We start from the raw sequence: 16,684 nt of genomic DNA, 5'->3' as shown, positions 1-16,684 counted from the left end.
AGTCTATGAGATATTTAAAAAGTAAGAGACCAAAATGGAATTAAGGGTAAACCTCAGAGATCATTTGTCAAATTAACCTATTATTTTTATTAATTTGAGGGAGAGATTATGTCATTTTCACCATTTTTTTAAATTATTTTTTCAGAAAATATTGGTCTAAGATTGATTGGGGATTTTTTTTTCTTTATAAAAAGGTAGTTCTACTCACACACCCCTTTTTATTCTCCACACTCTCTTTCTAAATACACACCCCATATAATTTTAAAATGGTTAAATTTACTTTCTACACATCTGATAAGTGCATGAAAATGCATTTAAATTGTTCATATTTACTAAATAAATTAAGTTTTAATTAAATATTTTCGTTGAATTAATTTTATGTGAAAGTATTTAATTTTAATTTAATTTAATTTATTTTGTAGGGAAATAAGGTATTTGGGCCAAAACTAAAAAGAAAAAAAAGAAGAAATAGGCCATTAGCCCGTCAGCCAGCCGTTCGAGCCGCGTCTAGCCGTCCAAGCCGCACCAGTCCCAATCTCTGCCACGTGTCATTTTCTGGTGCGCCGCAGGCGTGTGGGACCCACATGTTCCCTTTGCGCATGCGCGCACCGCCCTTCCCCCTACGCGAGTCTCCTCCATGCGCGCGTCACCCGGTTTTCCTTTCTTCTCCGCGTGGGTCCCGCGTTGCAGCAGCTTCCCAATCAATTCCCGCCACGTGTCCCTAACGGGAGCAGCAGTCGGCCATTTCTTCTTCTCCGCGAATCAGCGCGTGCCACGTGTCAGATTTGATGCTTCTGTCGGCAGTTTTCTCCTCTCAGCCTCTTTTCGTGCCACACGTGTCCCACCCGTTTGAGATTCTTCAGCCAGCGTTCCATTTTGTTCCGTTGGGATGATTTCAGCATTCACTCCCAGAATTAATCCTTGTAAATCTAATTTATTTGGATAAAATGCCCCTTTATTCTTTTATTTGATGAGTGTTTTTTCACATGCCCTAAAAACTCTATAAATAGGGACTTTGTGAAGTGTATTAGGTTACTGATTTTCTAGCCTAAATTCTTATACTTTTTTTTTCTCATTGTCTTGTTCTTATTCTCATACTTTCTTTTTAGAATTTTATGGGAATTATATGTGTAATGAGCTTGTTTGGGTTTTAATTTTCTAATGGTTGTAAGTTTTATACATTTGAGTAAATAATTTTCTTCTATCATATTTCTTCCTCATATCAATATATTCTATTGTCAACTTTTATATAAATTTAGTCAAGCTCTTTTTATGTGATTGTTGCATGGTATTATATATTGGTATGCATTATTTTATGAGTAGTCTTTTACTACAATATCACCCCGAGGTATATTGTCGCTTTTAGATTTCTTATAAGATAAATTTTTATAGTTCTAAATGTAAGAATTTTATTTACTCGAATACATTTTTATTCACAAGTTCTTCAAATCTTATTTTCCGATTGATTGTTTGGAATATGAAACTTTCAATTGAGTTAATTTATGAATCAAAATCCAAATAGCTGAACAAAGCATATGGATGATTCTCAATGCCTTACCACTTTTTATTATTGAATTTTTTCCATTTTAAATTGCATTATCTTTAAATTCAATTGCTCTAAAACTACAAAAGCATTCTTTTCTTTTTTTATTTGATTGCTTACTTTTCTAACGCTTTTGTTCTACTAATCTCTTTTGTTTGATTTTATTACCTCCTCGTGGGTCCTAATTATGCTATAATTGACCGCTTATTTTTGTACATATTTGGGCGTAATCAACATCCGTATTATTCCAAAACTACCCCAACTATTTTCATAAGATTATTAATTTTTGATAATCTCATTTTTTTCACATCCATCATTTTATTTAATTTATTATTTAAATATTAACTTCTATAAGTAAAATAAAAATTGATAAATAAACCAATACATAACGGCAACAAAATTAGTATATCATTGAGGTATGATAAAAAAGACAAAACGAAAAAAGAATAAAAAACAAGTAGACATAAAAATAAACACAAAGCAAAAGGAAGAGAAGGCAAATCACCATATAATAAATAGTAAAGAAAAAATTAACATGCCTGTATGTAAATTTTTAGAATAATTTTTGAATGGTAAAAACTAAAGTTTTATTATAGATTTTAAAATAATAATTATTTGTAATTTGGGAATATAAAATGTGAGGTGTGTGAAGAGAAAAAAATATCATTAATTTATTTTTATAATAAAATTAATCCATGTGATTAAATCTATCATAATTGTCTTTTTTATCATTTTATGTGAGCGTCTTTTGTAATAAAAAAAATAATTAAAATGGATGTGTGAATAGTAAAATTATAACTACCGTTTCTAGAAACTTTACCTTTCTCTCTGTTACATCCTTCTCTCTCCATGGACTCTACGATAATATCTCTCCGGTCTCTCAATTGCAATAAAGTCTAGGGTTTTACTAGTTCCGTCGAGAATTAAGGTACTCAAACCTTGAACCTCCGTCGTTTTGCTTTAATTCCGACCTCCCTTCTTTATCAATAACTTGATCATCTTCTTCGGCAGCATCTAGGGTTCGTCCTCTTCCTCTCTCTCTCTCTCTCTCTCTCTCTCTCTCTCTATATATATATATATATATATACATATTATACATATATATATATATATTATGTTCTCCGTGTATAGTGGATCCTACATGGACTCTTTCATCGTTTTCTCGTTTAACCTTAATCAATTATATTTAGTTGTTATAATTTTGATGTCTGATCATTTGCCTATATAACTTGGTCGCTGAAATTGGCTTTAGAAATTGAAATGCATTCTTTTTGCTCTGCTTTCTAAGAATAACATTTTTTCTTTTCAACTTTCAGTGGTAAAATTTTGGAACAAAATGAGAATATATCTTTGGCTGTCATTTATTTTAATGGGAAGTTTGATTTGTTCGCTGTTATGGTGTTGACTTTTCAACTGATAATATTGATTGCTCTACGCCACCCCAACTGTTGATTTGATTTTGTTCGCCACTAAATTTGGGTTGCTTTCTTTGAATGCTTATTAGCTTAAACGATCAAGTAGGAATTGTTATGCATATCAAGTGTTGAGGTATTCTTCTGTCTATGAAATGTGGGGTTGTGATCTTGGTTTGTTCTATCATTTGGAGTAATGAATTCTTAATCTTTATTTATGGGTCTAGTAAATAAACTTGTAAGATCAAACAGATTTCAAATGATAATTGATGCCTAATAATATTACACTGTATCTTTGTTTTTGGGTGTACAATCACGCAGATAGTGTATGAATTATTGGTCTTGTTGCCTAATTTGTCAATGATTTTCGCTTTTTTACTAGATGACGTTAGCGAGCTGATCTCCATAAGGATGAATAGCCATCAAGAATCCAACTTTTTTCCCGAACAAACTTTACAACAGGCATTCATTAAGACAAATAATTATTTGAACTCTGCTGCAACGTTCTAGTTCTGTGTTTGATTTTGGTGGAGTGTGCATCTCCATACTTCTTATAATAATGGTCTATGCATTTTTATCTTGGTTGGAGTAATTGTTAAGAGGTCACTATTGTTTAGAGGTTACTTTTTTTGTGTTTTGAATATTTCTCAATGTTTCTTATTCAACAGGTTCTTCCTCCAAATTTTTTTGCCGCTCAATGTCATGCTAGCTGCTTTATCAGATTCTCTTTTTCTGAGTTCTTGCTTTTGAGCTGGAAATGTCAAATGAAGAAGTTTTAAAGGCTGTTTTCCCTTTATTGGAAGGCGTGGAGCTCGCTTCATGCATGGCAGTGTGTAAGCAGTGGAGGGATGTAGCCTTGGACGATTACTTTTGGAAATGTCTGTGTGCCAAGAGGTGGCCGTCAATCTGTAAGAAACCTAAGCCTCCCACAGTGACCTACTACAAGCTGTATCAAACTTTTTATAAGCGCCAGCAGAGTCGAATCCTTCCCCCTCCAAGGATTTCCTTTGATGATTTGGACTTTTATATAGACATTTGGACTGAAGATCGATTGCTCTTCTCTGAAGTGGTTCCAGGCCCTATCCTACAGGCTGGTTTTAAGATCCCACCATCAGGAATTTGCGACAAGCTTAGATTTCATATTGATGGCCCCGAGTACAAGATGACTCTACCCATTGAGCCGAGATTCACTGTTCCAGTCAGCCAGACTGTGAGCGTTTCTGTGCTTGTTGAGCGCAAGGATTCCAATATGGTTGCTTGTGTAATCAATAAATCTGTATTTGATTATGTTGATCGGTCAGCATATAGGGCCATGGCATTTGACTTCCTTGACTTCTCACCTGTCTACCCTTTTGTTTCCGGCATCCGGGCATGGATTTCTTTGCTTTTCATGGACGACGGAAGCGAAGGTGTTTTTGATGTTTTTGGGATTCAAATGGATTTCTGTGATGCTGCGAACTCCAAGGAAGAGGTTTTGTGGCTATTGGACATGCTTGATTGGAAGTAAAGAACTGAATTGTATAGACCATGAAGAGAAGGGAAGAGTCACCACCAACATTGGTCTTACCATTAATGTCTTTCTTTTCTCTTGTTCCTGCATGTGGTGGCTGCTAAAGGAGAATTGTGCCAACTCTATTATTTATGAATGTTCCATGTCTGTACATACTATTTTACTTTTTCTTTTCCAATTAAATATGAACATCTTTATTGTTGTATCTAAGTGTGTTGCATATTCTGTAAGCATTTCATCTACCTGAAAAAGGAGCAATCTATGAACTGTTTATGTATTGAAATTTAAGCTCTGTAACAGTATATTGTCTTTGCATAAATTTGATGTCACTGTTTCTACTTCTCTTAGAGCGTTGCGCCGAAGAATGTCTCTGATTCTCTTTTAGTCCAACATGACAAGGTTTCAAAGGTTTGAAATACAGTACAATGACTGCCTGTCCTGCATTTGATATGTCGGATATAAGTATAAAGAAAACGTATTTTATTTGGAGAAGGGGTTGATTATGAAGCCAAATACAATCATTTGTTTGATTATGAAGCCAAATACAATCATTTGTTTTTCTTCTAATTCTCATGCGCCTCATATGGTACAAGTAGGAAATTATTTTTTTCAAATCATTTTCCTTAAATCAAAAGCATTAGCCTTTAAAATTGCTAAGAATTAGTATTCAAAAGTTTTTCATTCCGTCGTAGGTTCGGCCAAACTGCCAATTTCCCGGCGCAACATTGTCAAACTAGAGAACTTTACCATCACTGGTAGTAACTTGGAATGACAGACTTTGCCCTACTAAGTTCACTGATGTCTGCCAATTTTGGCCCCAATTGCGAGACATCGGCGGCCAGCTAGTATTAGAACCCTTGATATTGACGCTACAAACATCACCAGCACCTCCGACATGGTACACCAACACAAGTACCCAATAAGGATTTCCCTTCACATCAAACTTCAATCCTCCTTATTTGTTGCAAGGGACCCGGCGGTAGCTAACTGGTACGATCCCTGTAGCGCGCCGTCTTCGTGAACATTGGCATGGAGAGGTCAAAGTGTTTCAGCGGCTGGTTGCTCCAGTTACCATCCGGTTTCTGGTAATTCGGAGGGCAGAAGTGGGTCACGGTCACTCTTGTGGTGCCAGCATTTGGTATGCATCATTGTGGATCGTCGACACACATCATTTCGAAGCAAGCACCGCAAGCTAGGCCCTCGTGGAAGAGTGCGGTGCTTACGGCTGTGGTCTGAAGACCATACCCTTGTTTGAAGAGGTCACCATAGCCACAAGCTCCCTCTGTCGAATGAAATAATTCAACATGAACAACAGGAAATAAATTTCTATAATCCTCAGTGGTTACACATAAGAAAAATGGTTTATAAGTATTAAGAAAAATGGTTTATAAGTATTGTAATGAGACAAGAATTTTTCACTTACGCATGGTCTCTCCACCGTTCATGTCACCATAAAACGTTGCATGCACGTTGTGCCAACCATTCATCTCAAGAGCAGTAGTGATTTCCTTGCATGTTTTCTGATTAATCAAGAGAGTAATGAACAATGACAGAGCAATCAAAATGTAAGACCGAGCCATGAATTTTTTATTATAATGAGAGAACAATAATTAATATTGTATCTATGTGAAATGAACGAGGTTAATGAGAATTTAATTTATAAGCAGAAAAGAGTCATAAAAGAAAAAGAGAATGTCACCGTAATTTTCATTAATTACAGATACCATATAGCCATTAAAACCACAGATAAGGAAAAATGAAGCATATCACAAGTAAGTAATTAAGAGCCAGCATTAATTTCAGCTAGAGAATATTCTTCCATCCAGGGAAAGTTATTACTTACCGTATTACAATAGATATGGCTAGTATAGCAAATATTTTGGTTACTCAGTACTATTTTAGTCAAGTTGGTCAGGCGTTATGCAAGAAATGGACTGGAAAAACAAAATTTTAATTGCACAAAACAATGATAGACAGGTCAAAAACTGTGGTATTATGGTTGAGTTTCCTCATAATGATGTTCTCTAATTTATGAACCTTGTGAATAACTTGTAAATGGATAGAATTGATCACTATAGAATATAGATGCGTGTTTGTTTGGCATTTTTGCTGTCTTCTTCAATTAGTAAATCTTCAACTGCAATAAGAGAATAGAGAAAGAAAGCTTTTCTTTAGTGAGATTTTGATTCTAACCTTTTGTAGTGTTTCTGGGACTTCAGAGAGTAAGAAAACGGACTCATAACAATTGGGTTTTATGGACTCTGGAAGGTACCAAATGTAACGCATGAAATATTAATCTCTCAATGAACATCAGTATCTGACTTCTTGTGTTTAATATAAGATCCATGCAAATGATCATTTTTTTTTCAAGTATGTTTGCTCCAGCAATATATATATATATATATATATATTTGGAATATTTACTTTTTTATACCATGTATTTTGAGTTTATTTATAAATTATACCCTCAATTTTTTTTTTTTGGCTGAATAAATACTTTTGTTGAGAAGCAGGAGGATCAGGGGTCACCACTGAGGGGGGGGAGAGACCTCCCCTAGTGAAACTCGGCCAGAGAAAGACAAAATTCTGACCCAAGCACACAAGGCATCAGCCGCCGGGTTACGTACTCTAGGAATATAAAAAGAACTTTAAACAAACCAACGAACTAGACAAACTTAAAACGTCACTGAACAATCCACGCACCAACCAGTGAGGAGGATTCTCCTTGCTCACAAGCGCGTCAACAGCCATCTTGCAGTCGCTTTGAATTATCACTGCAGACCAACCTTTCTCAGAGGCTAGACGGACACCCATTAAAATTCCCTTAAGCTCTCCTTCGAGCACCAAGTCAACATGGCTTTGGCCAACCAGGATGTCAATAACCTCACCTTGATGGTCCCTAGCCAGAGCTGACAGTCCGACCTTGCACTCCACAACCGAGGCATCAACGGAAATAGCAATGGTCCCAATAGGAGGTGGAGGCCACTTTACAGGGATGCCTTCACAATGACTACCTTAAGAAGAAGCAGAATCCTTACCAGCCCCGGTCAAATTCTTGCTGAAAACATTGGGACGACTCTGCAAACACCTTGTGATTTGGGAGATCATGGTTGAGACGTCACAACGACCGCCAGAGAAGACCAGTTCATTTCGCCAACGCCAAATGCAGTCCAAAGTGCAGCCCACGAACAACAGAAAGTCTTCAAATCCTGGTTCCTTAGATTTGGAAAGAAGCCAAGAAATAAAATCTCTGATATCAGCACTTTGGATGTTGTCCACTTTGAGAGTCCGTCTGCTAGAGAACCAAATATGCTGACTCATGCCATCTCCAATGGCTACACACGCCCCCGACTGAATAACATCCCTAGCTTTCAAAATGCCTTGCCAAACATAGGAATCTCCATGCTTAACCGGACGAGACCAGAAATCCTCACTCCTACAATATTTCTCCCTTAACAGGGACACCCAGGGAGATTGCTCATTTGCCCCAACCTTCCACGCCAATTTAGAAATACGCGTTGTGTTGAAGCCTTGGAACCTCCAGAAGCTTAACCCCCATTACCTTTAGGCTTACATAACTCATACCACGCCTTGAGAGCCATGAAGTGACCCCTTTCCACGTTCCACCAAAATCTCGTGACCGTGGCATCCACTCTTGACAAAGCGACAGACGAATGCGGAATGCGGACATGGAATAAGACGGGATGTTGAGGGCGACCGCATTAACAAGAGTGGTGCGACCCGCACGAGGGAGAAATTTCGCATTCCAACCCTCCAGCCTCTTCCATAGTTTTTCCTTCAAAAAGCTGAAATCCTTGACTTTATTTCTTGAAACGAACAAAGGATTCCCGAGATAGCGCTCATCTCCTTTTGCTTCACCCACCCATAACGCCGACAGAATTTCTTCTTTGACTGAAGGAATCGTGTTAGTGGAAAAGAAAGCACAGGATTTGTCCAAATTTACTTTCTGACCCGGCCAAGATTCATATCGCTTTAACACACTGCATTAGGTCGTCCACATTGCTCTTCGACGCCCGAGTAAATAGGATAGTGTCATCCACAAATATGGCATGAGAAATATGAGGCTCATTTCTTCCAATTTGGATGCCTTGAAAGGCTCCCTGATATTGCCCCCTCAAAAGTAATTGGGAGTGAAGTAGTCAAATTCATAAAGGGAACGAGACATTAAGTGAACATAGTGAAATGGGTTTTGCATTTCTTATTTTCATGGAGATTTTTAAAAATGATGAAAGGATTAATTTGGGATGATTTTATATATGGGTACTCTATTAGAATGTTTCAAAAGTTTATAAACCAAAATATCTAGCTTATAATTCAAAAGTTTTTCTGTATCACTTAGGTCTTGTTTATTTCGTCGATCTGAGTTTAAAATTTAAGTTTTGTTATAATAAAAAGCTCTAAGAAATAATCACATTTAATTTTTTTACTACAGTAAAAAATTATCACATAAAGTCACATCTTAATTCGAATTAAAAACTCGAATCAACGAACTAAACGGACCCTTAGTTCATAAATTATAAACCTTGAGGGCCTGATATGAAAATAGTTAAAATTTATGGTACAAATATTATTCTCATTTAATTATTAAAATTTGAAAAAATGGCAAAGAGTGATTCTGAAAAGAAAAAAAAAAAAAAAAACCCGCAAAAAAGAGCGAAACTTCCCCAGCAATGTAAACGTGTAATCTGTATTTTACCGCTCTGATCTGAGTCTTTCCAAGCAAGCTATCTACCACGTAGCAAAACTATCTTCATCCAAGGGCGTTTCCGTAATTTGGATTTCCATTTTATTTTTTCCCATCCCAGCCCCCAAATCCCCTTTCATCTTCCCCCGAAAATTCGCACAAATTTTTATTTTTTTTCTTTTTCCATTTTTCCATTTGCTAACTTTCCCCGCCATTTGCTTCCCACAATTTTTCTGTTCCCAAATCTGTCACTCTAGGGCTTCCAAACCGTTATCTCTCTCCACTCTGCGAGGGAGAAAAAACCCTAATTTTCCGATAAATCTCCTTAGATTTCCCCCAATTTACGCGAGAAGCGACTCCTCCATGGTCCATGCCCTCGCCGGCGCCGATTGGGGACTCACCGGTTAACTAGATAATAGATGAGTTATCATCAAGACCCGACCGGTTCGAGCTCCGGTTCCGGTCCGGCGTTATGGAACCACCGCGGAATCGGTCTCTCCAATACGATACACTCGGAGGTCGCGTCTTGCTTGCCTCTGCCGTCGCTTCCGGTCTTCTGCGGCGCTTCCGACCCGGAGCTACGGTTGTTCGACGATTCGAGCCGGAATTACTTGTGGTCGTTGAATCGCAATGAGATTCTCAATCAGTCTGGTAGGATTGCTGATCTGCTTCGACAAACCGATGTCTCGTACTTGTAAGTGTTCGCTATTTAATTCTGTTAGTCTTAATTCTAACATTTAAGTTCTACTTTGAAATTTGAGTACATGTTTAGGTGCATTTATCGGAAATGTAATTTTGATTCGCGGGTAAATTTGTTCCTATATGTAGTTAAGTATTTGGAATTAAACTTTGTTCGGTTACGCGTAATTTGAAATCTGAATATACCTGATTGCCTTTGCGTGCTATTGCATGTGAATTTGGTAGTTTTTGTCGCAAAGTAAATCATAGCTTTTATTTTCAAAAAAGTTATCGAAAAATCGATTGCTTACAGTAGCTAAAATCGAGATATTGAATTAATAAACTAAGGAAAACAACTTAAATATGAATTACTGCTTTCTGAATGACGTGAAGATAAATTCTTTTCAATTATTCTTTTCTTTTGTTCAGTAACTTAATTTATGTGGTTTGAAGTGTAATATTTATTTTTTTCATATTTTAGCTAGTGTATTGAAGTGTATTTAGTCAGCATTGTTGATAGAGTTGCGTGGTGATTGAGTTGGGGATTTTAGAATCTTCTTAGTCAACTGCTATTCAGGATCTTAGTGTAGACTAACTGACAGTAAATTTAAGACGGATGCTAAAAGGGCTTTGTAATTTGATTCAGTCCATCTAGATCTTTTTCGTTTTTAACAAAATGACCAGGTGACATGTCAGGTGTTTTGAGTTTTTCTCATATCTTGTGTCGCGTGCAGGAACCTTAGAGAGGCTCCCCAGGAAGTTTCGTATGGTTATCTGGAGCCTTTAGATCTTCACGATGAAGTTCTTAGATTCAATTCAGAAGCATTCAATGTCAACGGTCCAGGTAAAGAAAGTATTTGGTTGTATTTTGGCTGCATTTAGCTGTTTATTCGATATTTGTATTTTAACTTGTTTCAGGCTTACAGCCTCTACTTTGAATTGCGCTCTGGTGATGTGTCAGGGCGGTGCAATTTTAATTTTGGAAATTTACGTTCCAGTTTGAATTCTTAAAACTCTGAATAAACATTGTCCTCCCTCCTTTTTCGTGAAATGTTTATGTTAAGAGCACTATTTTGGTGTTTTAACAATCTTTCAGTCATAGGTGACATTTTTTCCCCAACAATTTTCCCTCTTTCTAATTCGTGTCTGAAAGAGATGGAAGCTTAAAATTGAATGGTTGATTCATTTGGCATTTCATATTTGGATTATTCTCTGTCAAGTAGAGATGGTTAGGCTTATGTTCTGGGAGTGAAATCGATTGATAAAAGTGAGATTGAACTTGTTCTTCTGAAATATATTAGTAGATTTTACTTATGGCATATTTGAATGAGTTTGTTTTGGTTCCACACCCGAGTCAGGTCTGCAAACATGTATTGACTCATTTGCATGTAACTTGTCTTTTCCTAGCATTTTTTTTTTTTTTGAATATTTCATCTCGTTAAGTTTTCTATTTTGCTTTTGTTCAAGCATTCTTTAAAACGAAATGGATCTCATAAAATTAAGCATCAGGGCTTGGCCAAACCAAAATGTGCACATCCAGAGTCCATTATATATCAATAATCAGCATTCTGAACATTACTCTATTGTTTCTTTTTCCCTCCACTTTCTGGTATCATGATTAGTTTTTTAAACATATATGGCGTTATGTGCTTATTGTTTCTTGCACTGTTCAAGTTTCTCAGGTCATATCAAGGAGCAAATCTCTGTTGGTACAGTTCCTGAAAAGAAGCCTTTCGAGCCAAGTATACCTATTACAAGTCATTCTCATAAGGATTATGGTGCAACTCATAATCATCACTTTAATAATGTCCCTGCTAATGTACGAGTACAATTTTTTTAAGGACACACATTCATATATGTCTACTTTTAGCAATTTATATTTGGGTTAGTTCTTCATTGCTAATCTGGATGACATGATTACAGGACACATCTACGTCATCTTCCAGAAAATCAAGAGCCAAGAAGAAAGTTTCTGATAACATTTCAACAGCAGTTTTACCTGATCCCACCGAGCTTCAAGGTTGATCTAGCTGGTCTTGGTTTTTAAAATTACAATTTCAATCAACTTTTTAATTCCCCAATTTTTTAATAAAAACAATTTACTTTTGGGAATTCTCTTCTAGATGCCGCTATTGAGAGCTTTTGTGAGTTGGTAGAGAACTTTTGTAGCCGAGCTGAAATAGATAATGATGATCGGGATGAAGCAGAGTGGTTATCAATACCTCTTTCTGATCTGAGAATCCTTGTAAATGAGATAATTTCTATTCGTGCAAAGAGACTTCTACATTTGCTCCCTGTAGATATTCTTGTTAGAGTTTTAAGGGTTTTGGACCATCAGATACATCGAGCTGAAGGCTTGTCCATTAACGATTGTGAACATGTAAGTTTTTTTGTATTATCTTTCAAAGCTGCAGTATGAAGCTCATAGTGCACGTTTGTTATCAACCATTTAAAAATTTCTTTAGCTTGTTGGATTGCCTTGAAGTTTTGAAGTGTAACGTGAGCTTCAAGAATTTCATAGATGTGTGTTTTGTGTATGGTTTTATTCTTTCCATTTATTTTTGAAGTATGAAAGCTAACACATGTTCGTGTAATTTGTTATCTTTCACCTTTTTATGGTTTTGTCGGCGTATCGCTTTGATGTATTATGTTGTACAAGTTTTTGACATTTTATACAAAGTTAAGGATGTTGATTTTTGCTTTACCTTTACCATTTCTCTGTGTTTCAGTCAGATTCAGATATCATTTCGTCCATCTTTTGTGGACTTGAGTCCATTCATGCAGCTTTAGCAATGATGGCCCATAATGAGATGCCAAAGCAGCTTTATAAAGAAGAGGTAAATGCTTATATGCGTAAACTTCCTATGTTAGTTAGGATCTGTGATTTTCCAGTATTTATTCTTCCAAGTGCCTTTATCAGTCTTGTCATTGTTATGACTTCTGAGCTTAGAAGATGATTAAGTATGGACTTTCTTGGCCAGATCATTGAAAGGGTTCTGGAGTTCTCCAAGCATCAAATAATGGATATCATGTGCGCTTATGACCCTTCGTTTCGTGCTTTGCATAGACCAACTGATAATGGAGCACTTGAAGGTTGGTCTTTTGATTTCTCGTAGAACAGATTGGATTCTGTTTAGCTACTCTATTTTCAAAGTGGCAGTAGCTTGTTCGTATACTTTATATTTTTTGAAAATGATAAGCTGTTGCCCTTATCTCTTCATCTGATTTTCTTTATCCATATGTTGCTTAATTTGTTTTCATGATTAATCTGTTTTTTCCAGCTTTATTTAATTGATATTGAGCTACGCTTTTGACATTTTTCCCCTGCAGTTGAGGATGATGAAGAGCATGATGCTGAGTTTGGTTCAGCAACCAAGAGAAGACGTACTATCAAGACTGTGAAAGCGAAGAAATCAGCAATGAACAAGTGTGCTTATCTATTATTTGCCTGTATCATTGAATATTTTTGAGAGGTTAATGTGTTAAAGGAGGTAGTTTCTTATGCTTGTCTTTATTTGCAGGGTCTCTTCTTCTGTTAATACCATTCTCCAGAAGATGTGCACTATTCTTGGTTTGCTCAAGGATTTGTTGTTGATAGAGAGGTTGTCTGATAGTTGTATCTTACAACTGGTAAAAACAAGTTTTACAACATTCTTGGTGGACAATATCCAGCTCTTGCAACTGAAGGCAATTGGTTTACTTAGTGGGGTAGACATCCATTCTATTCTTTTTTCTTTGGTAGCCTGTGCTTCTTAGGAACTTAGGACACACACTTTTGCACTCTTGTTTATAGATATATTACTCCTACTACTTGGTCTGAAGTTACTGATATCTTAATCGATGGTGTCACAGATATTCTATTCTTATACACAACACCGGACTTATGTAATAGATGAATTACTTCAGCTGCTTTATAAGTTGCCAATCTCCAAGCGAGCTTTGAGAGCCTATCATCTACCTGATGAGGAGCAGAGACAGATTCAAATGATAACTGCTTTACTCATTCAGTTAGTTCACTGTAGTACGAACCTTCCTGAAACTTTAAGGCAAGCATCAAACAGTAATATGATGTTGGAAGTTTCAGTCGATGCTAATTATCCAACCAAATGCTATGAAGCAGCTACTGAGGCATGTTGTCTCTTTTGGACCCGTGTACTTCAGCGCTTTGCTACCGTGAAATCACAGGATGCATCTGAATTGAAAGTAATGATGGAGAATCTTGTTACTGATTTGCTGACAACACTGAATCTGCCAGAATATCCTGCTTCATCTACGATTCTGCAGGTTAGATATTATAGCATATGGTTTTGTATTCCTTTTAATTCGATTTTCTTGTGCTGAGGCAAAGTTTATTTGCAGGTTCTCTGTGTCTTGCTTCTCCAGAATGCTGGGCTGAAGTGTAAGGACATTGCTGTACGCTCTATGGCCATTGATATTCTAGGTACAATTGCGGCAAGGTTGAAGCGTGACGCTGTAGATTGCAGCAGAGATAAATTCTGGATATTACAGGAGTTGGGTAGCAAAGATGGGACTGAGCAGAGCTATCCAAAAGATACATGCTCTATTTGTTTGGAAGGGAGGATCGAAAGATTGTTTTTTGTATGCCAAGGCTGTCAGAGAATATTTCATGCTGATTGCATGGGAGTAAGAGAAGAAGAAGTTCCTAACCGGGGCTGGTATTGTCAGATTTGCCTTTGTAGAAAACAACTTCTTGTTTTGCAATCCTTCTGCAAGTCGCAAGGTAAAGAAGAAGGGACAAAGGACAAGAAAGACAAAAACCCTGAATCTTCTTTCCCAATTACAGAAGTAGAGATTGTTCAGCAATTGCTTTTGAATCACCTTCAAGATGCTAGTTCGGCTGATGATGTTCATCTTTTTGTTCGCTGGTGCGTCATCGTTGAATTTCCTGATTGATATTTGGTTTCATCTTTCATACTGTACTTATGCATGTAAATGTAGGTTTTATCTCTGCGTGTGGTTCAAAGATGAACCAAAATCACAGCAGAAGTTGACGTACTACCTTGCTAGACTGAAATCAAAAGCAATAGTGCGGGATTCTGGCATCATATCTTCATTATTGACAAGGGAGACGGTCAAGAAGGTTACTTTAGTGCTGGGGCAAAATAACTCTTTCTCCAGAGGGCTGGATAAGATTCTTTACACGCTTCTGGTTAGTTAACTACTTAACTGCCTTCTTTTGTATTGCCTTATTTTAAGGTAGCAAAAGTTTTACTCTCACAAAATTTTCAATTGCAGGGAAGTTTAAGGGAGAATTCTCCTGTAATAAGGGCCAAGGCTTTACGTGCGGTGAGTGGAAATTTCACTTGTGAACTTCTGAGCGTTTAAATGGTAAATAGAAGAATTATTTCTGCTTGTTCATTGACACGTTTTTACTCCCTTTTCTTGCTTAATATAATGAGCAGGTCAGTATCATTGTAGAAGCTGATCCAGAGGTACTTTGTGACAATCGTGTGCAGTCGGCAGTGGAAGGAAGATTTTGTGATTCTGCAATATCTGCAAGAGAAGCAGCATTGGAACTTGTTGGCAGACACATTGCCTCGCATCCTGATGTTGGTTTGAAGGTTTGGCTAAATTTCCCTTTTCCATCTCGTTTTAGTTATATGCACTATTTTATAGTTAATTCAGATCTCTTTGAAATTTGAATTTCAACGTTTTGCAGTATTTTGAGAAGGTTACAGAGAGAATCAAAGATACTGGAGTGAGTGTTCGAAAACGAGCTATCAAAATTATTCGTGATATGTGCACTTCGAATGCAAACTTCTCTGAGTTCACAAGGGCTTGCATTGAAATCATCTCACGTGTGGGTGATGAGGAATCAAGTATACAGGTAGTTAAATTAGCTTTTGTTTCAAGGCAGGCGTGGTTCAGCTGTGTTTCTAAAGACAATAAGTGTTCAAAAGACTCCCTGATAATAGAAAAGATACTATTTTCTCAGAAAGTATTGGAAGAATGATAATCTAAAGAGTGCCAACTAGGCAACTACAAAGAAATATGAATATCTGGTCTGTTCTTTTATTCTCAGGATCTTGTTTGCAAGACGCTTTATGAGTTCTGGTTTGAGGAACCTTCAGGTTCACAAATTCAATACTATGGAGATGGTAGTTCTGTTCCGTTGGAAGTGGCGAAAAAAACTGAGCAGATTGTTGAGATGTCGAGAATGATGCCAAACCATCAATATCTTGTCACAATCATTAGGCGCAACTTAGCACTTGATTTTTTCCCACAATCAACTAAAGCTGTTGGGATCAACCCCCTATCACTAGCGTCAGTCCGCAAGCGCTGCGAGTTAATGTGCAAGTGCTTATTGGAAAGGATATTGCAGGTCTTCTTGCCTTTTTCCTTGTTAAACACCCCAACCTTTGGAGGTTTTGGATCAAAAAATTTACATTTATAAATTCTCTTGTCAGGTAGAGGAAATGAGTAGCCAGGAAGTAGAGGAGCGTGCACTCCCGTACGTGCTGGTTTTGCATTCTTTTTGCGTTGTGGACCCAACTCTATGTGCACCGTCTTCCGACCCGTCCCAGTTTGTGGTCACTCTTCAGCCGTATCTTAAGAGTCAGGTGAGATCTATTTTAATTCATGTCTAATTTGGGAGCATGTTATGGAGTAAAAATACGCATTTTCATTTCAGTAAAGATGGTTGGCGAGCTTGATCTGTGACACACTTTTTCCTCTACAGTCTGACAATAGAGTGGTGGCAAAATTATTGGAGAGCGTAATCTATATAATTGATTCTGTTCTTCCCTTGCTTCGAAAGTTACCTCAAAGTGTTGTTGAAGAACTAGAACAAGACTTGAAGCACATGATTGTTCGGC

The 16,684-nt window shown here is 37.0% G+C and overlaps 3 protein-coding genes and 1 pseudogene across 5 annotated transcripts in view; 2 read left to right on the top strand and 2 right to left on the bottom strand.

Annotated features, from left to right (window-relative positions):
- Positions 1-2,328: 2,328 nt before the first annotated feature.
- Positions 2,329-4,807, top strand: LOC21403880 (F-box protein At5g39250). 3 transcript variants are annotated; one of them, XR_002901565.1, is made up of 2 exons: positions 2,329-2,562; positions 3,338-3,416. XR_002901565.1 is itself a non-coding variant. In XM_010091318.2 (2 exons), the coding sequence occupies exon 2, from the start codon at positions 3,713-3,715 to the stop codon at positions 4,460-4,462; it is 750 nt and encodes a 249-aa protein (XP_010089620.1). In that variant the 5' UTR covers positions 2,354-2,562; positions 3,624-3,712; the 3' UTR covers positions 4,463-4,807. The 3 variants fall into 3 exon arrangements, 2 of the variants coding, with proteins under 2 accessions (XP_010089620.1, XP_024016910.1); XM_010091318.2 differs by lacking the exon at positions 3,338-3,416 and adding an exon at positions 3,624-4,807 and having other exon boundaries at positions 2,354-2,562; XM_024161142.1 differs by lacking the exons at positions 2,329-2,562; positions 3,338-3,416 and adding exons at positions 3,459-3,517; positions 3,624-4,807.
- A 325-nt stretch (positions 4,808-5,132) lies between these two features.
- On the bottom strand, positions 5,133-6,045 carry LOC21403879 (annotated as a pseudogene).
- A 1,048-nt stretch (positions 6,046-7,093) lies between these two features.
- LOC112095413 lies at positions 7,094-9,385 on the bottom strand. The gene is made up of 4 exons (XM_024177353.1): positions 9,374-9,385; positions 8,040-8,432; positions 7,532-7,957; positions 7,094-7,450 (listed from the first exon to the last, which is right to left on the bottom strand). The coding sequence occupies exons 1-4, from the start codon at positions 9,383-9,385 to the stop codon at positions 7,094-7,096; spliced, it is 1,188 nt and encodes a 395-aa protein (XP_024033121.1).
- LOC21403878 (sister chromatid cohesion protein SCC2) overlaps positions 9,302-16,684 on the top strand; it is a 12,255-nt gene continuing 4,872 nt past the window's right edge. Inside the window, exons 1-18 of the mRNA XM_024161123.1 lie at positions 9,302-9,864; positions 10,583-10,692; positions 11,531-11,667; positions 11,772-11,868; positions 11,972-12,228; positions 12,578-12,685; positions 12,830-12,941; positions 13,179-13,275; positions 13,370-13,556; positions 13,701-14,132; positions 14,208-14,734; positions 14,808-15,018; positions 15,105-15,155; positions 15,272-15,430; positions 15,529-15,696; positions 15,892-16,191; positions 16,277-16,429; positions 16,549-16,682. Coding sequence (XP_024016891.1) covers positions 9,590-9,864; positions 10,583-10,692; positions 11,531-11,667; positions 11,772-11,868; positions 11,972-12,228; positions 12,578-12,685; positions 12,830-12,941; positions 13,179-13,275; positions 13,370-13,556; positions 13,701-14,132; positions 14,208-14,734; positions 14,808-15,018; positions 15,105-15,155; positions 15,272-15,430; positions 15,529-15,696; positions 15,892-16,191; positions 16,277-16,429; positions 16,549-16,682 — 3,515 coding nt within the window. The 5' untranslated portion in view covers positions 9,302-9,589. The remainder of the gene's footprint in view (positions 9,865-10,582; positions 10,693-11,530; positions 11,668-11,771; positions 11,869-11,971; positions 12,229-12,577; positions 12,686-12,829; positions 12,942-13,178; positions 13,276-13,369; positions 13,557-13,700; positions 14,133-14,207; positions 14,735-14,807; positions 15,019-15,104; positions 15,156-15,271; positions 15,431-15,528; positions 15,697-15,891; positions 16,192-16,276; positions 16,430-16,548; positions 16,683-16,684) is intronic.

This window comes from Morus notabilis, unplaced genomic scaffold, assembly GCF_000414095.1.
Source record: "Morus notabilis unplaced genomic scaffold, ASM41409v2 Scaffold241, whole genome shotgun sequence".
Classification (NCBI taxonomy): domain Eukaryota; kingdom Viridiplantae; phylum Streptophyta; class Magnoliopsida; order Rosales; family Moraceae; genus Morus; species Morus notabilis.
Note: the sequence above shows the minus strand (reverse complement) of the source record. Positions and strands in the feature narration are given on the sequence as shown.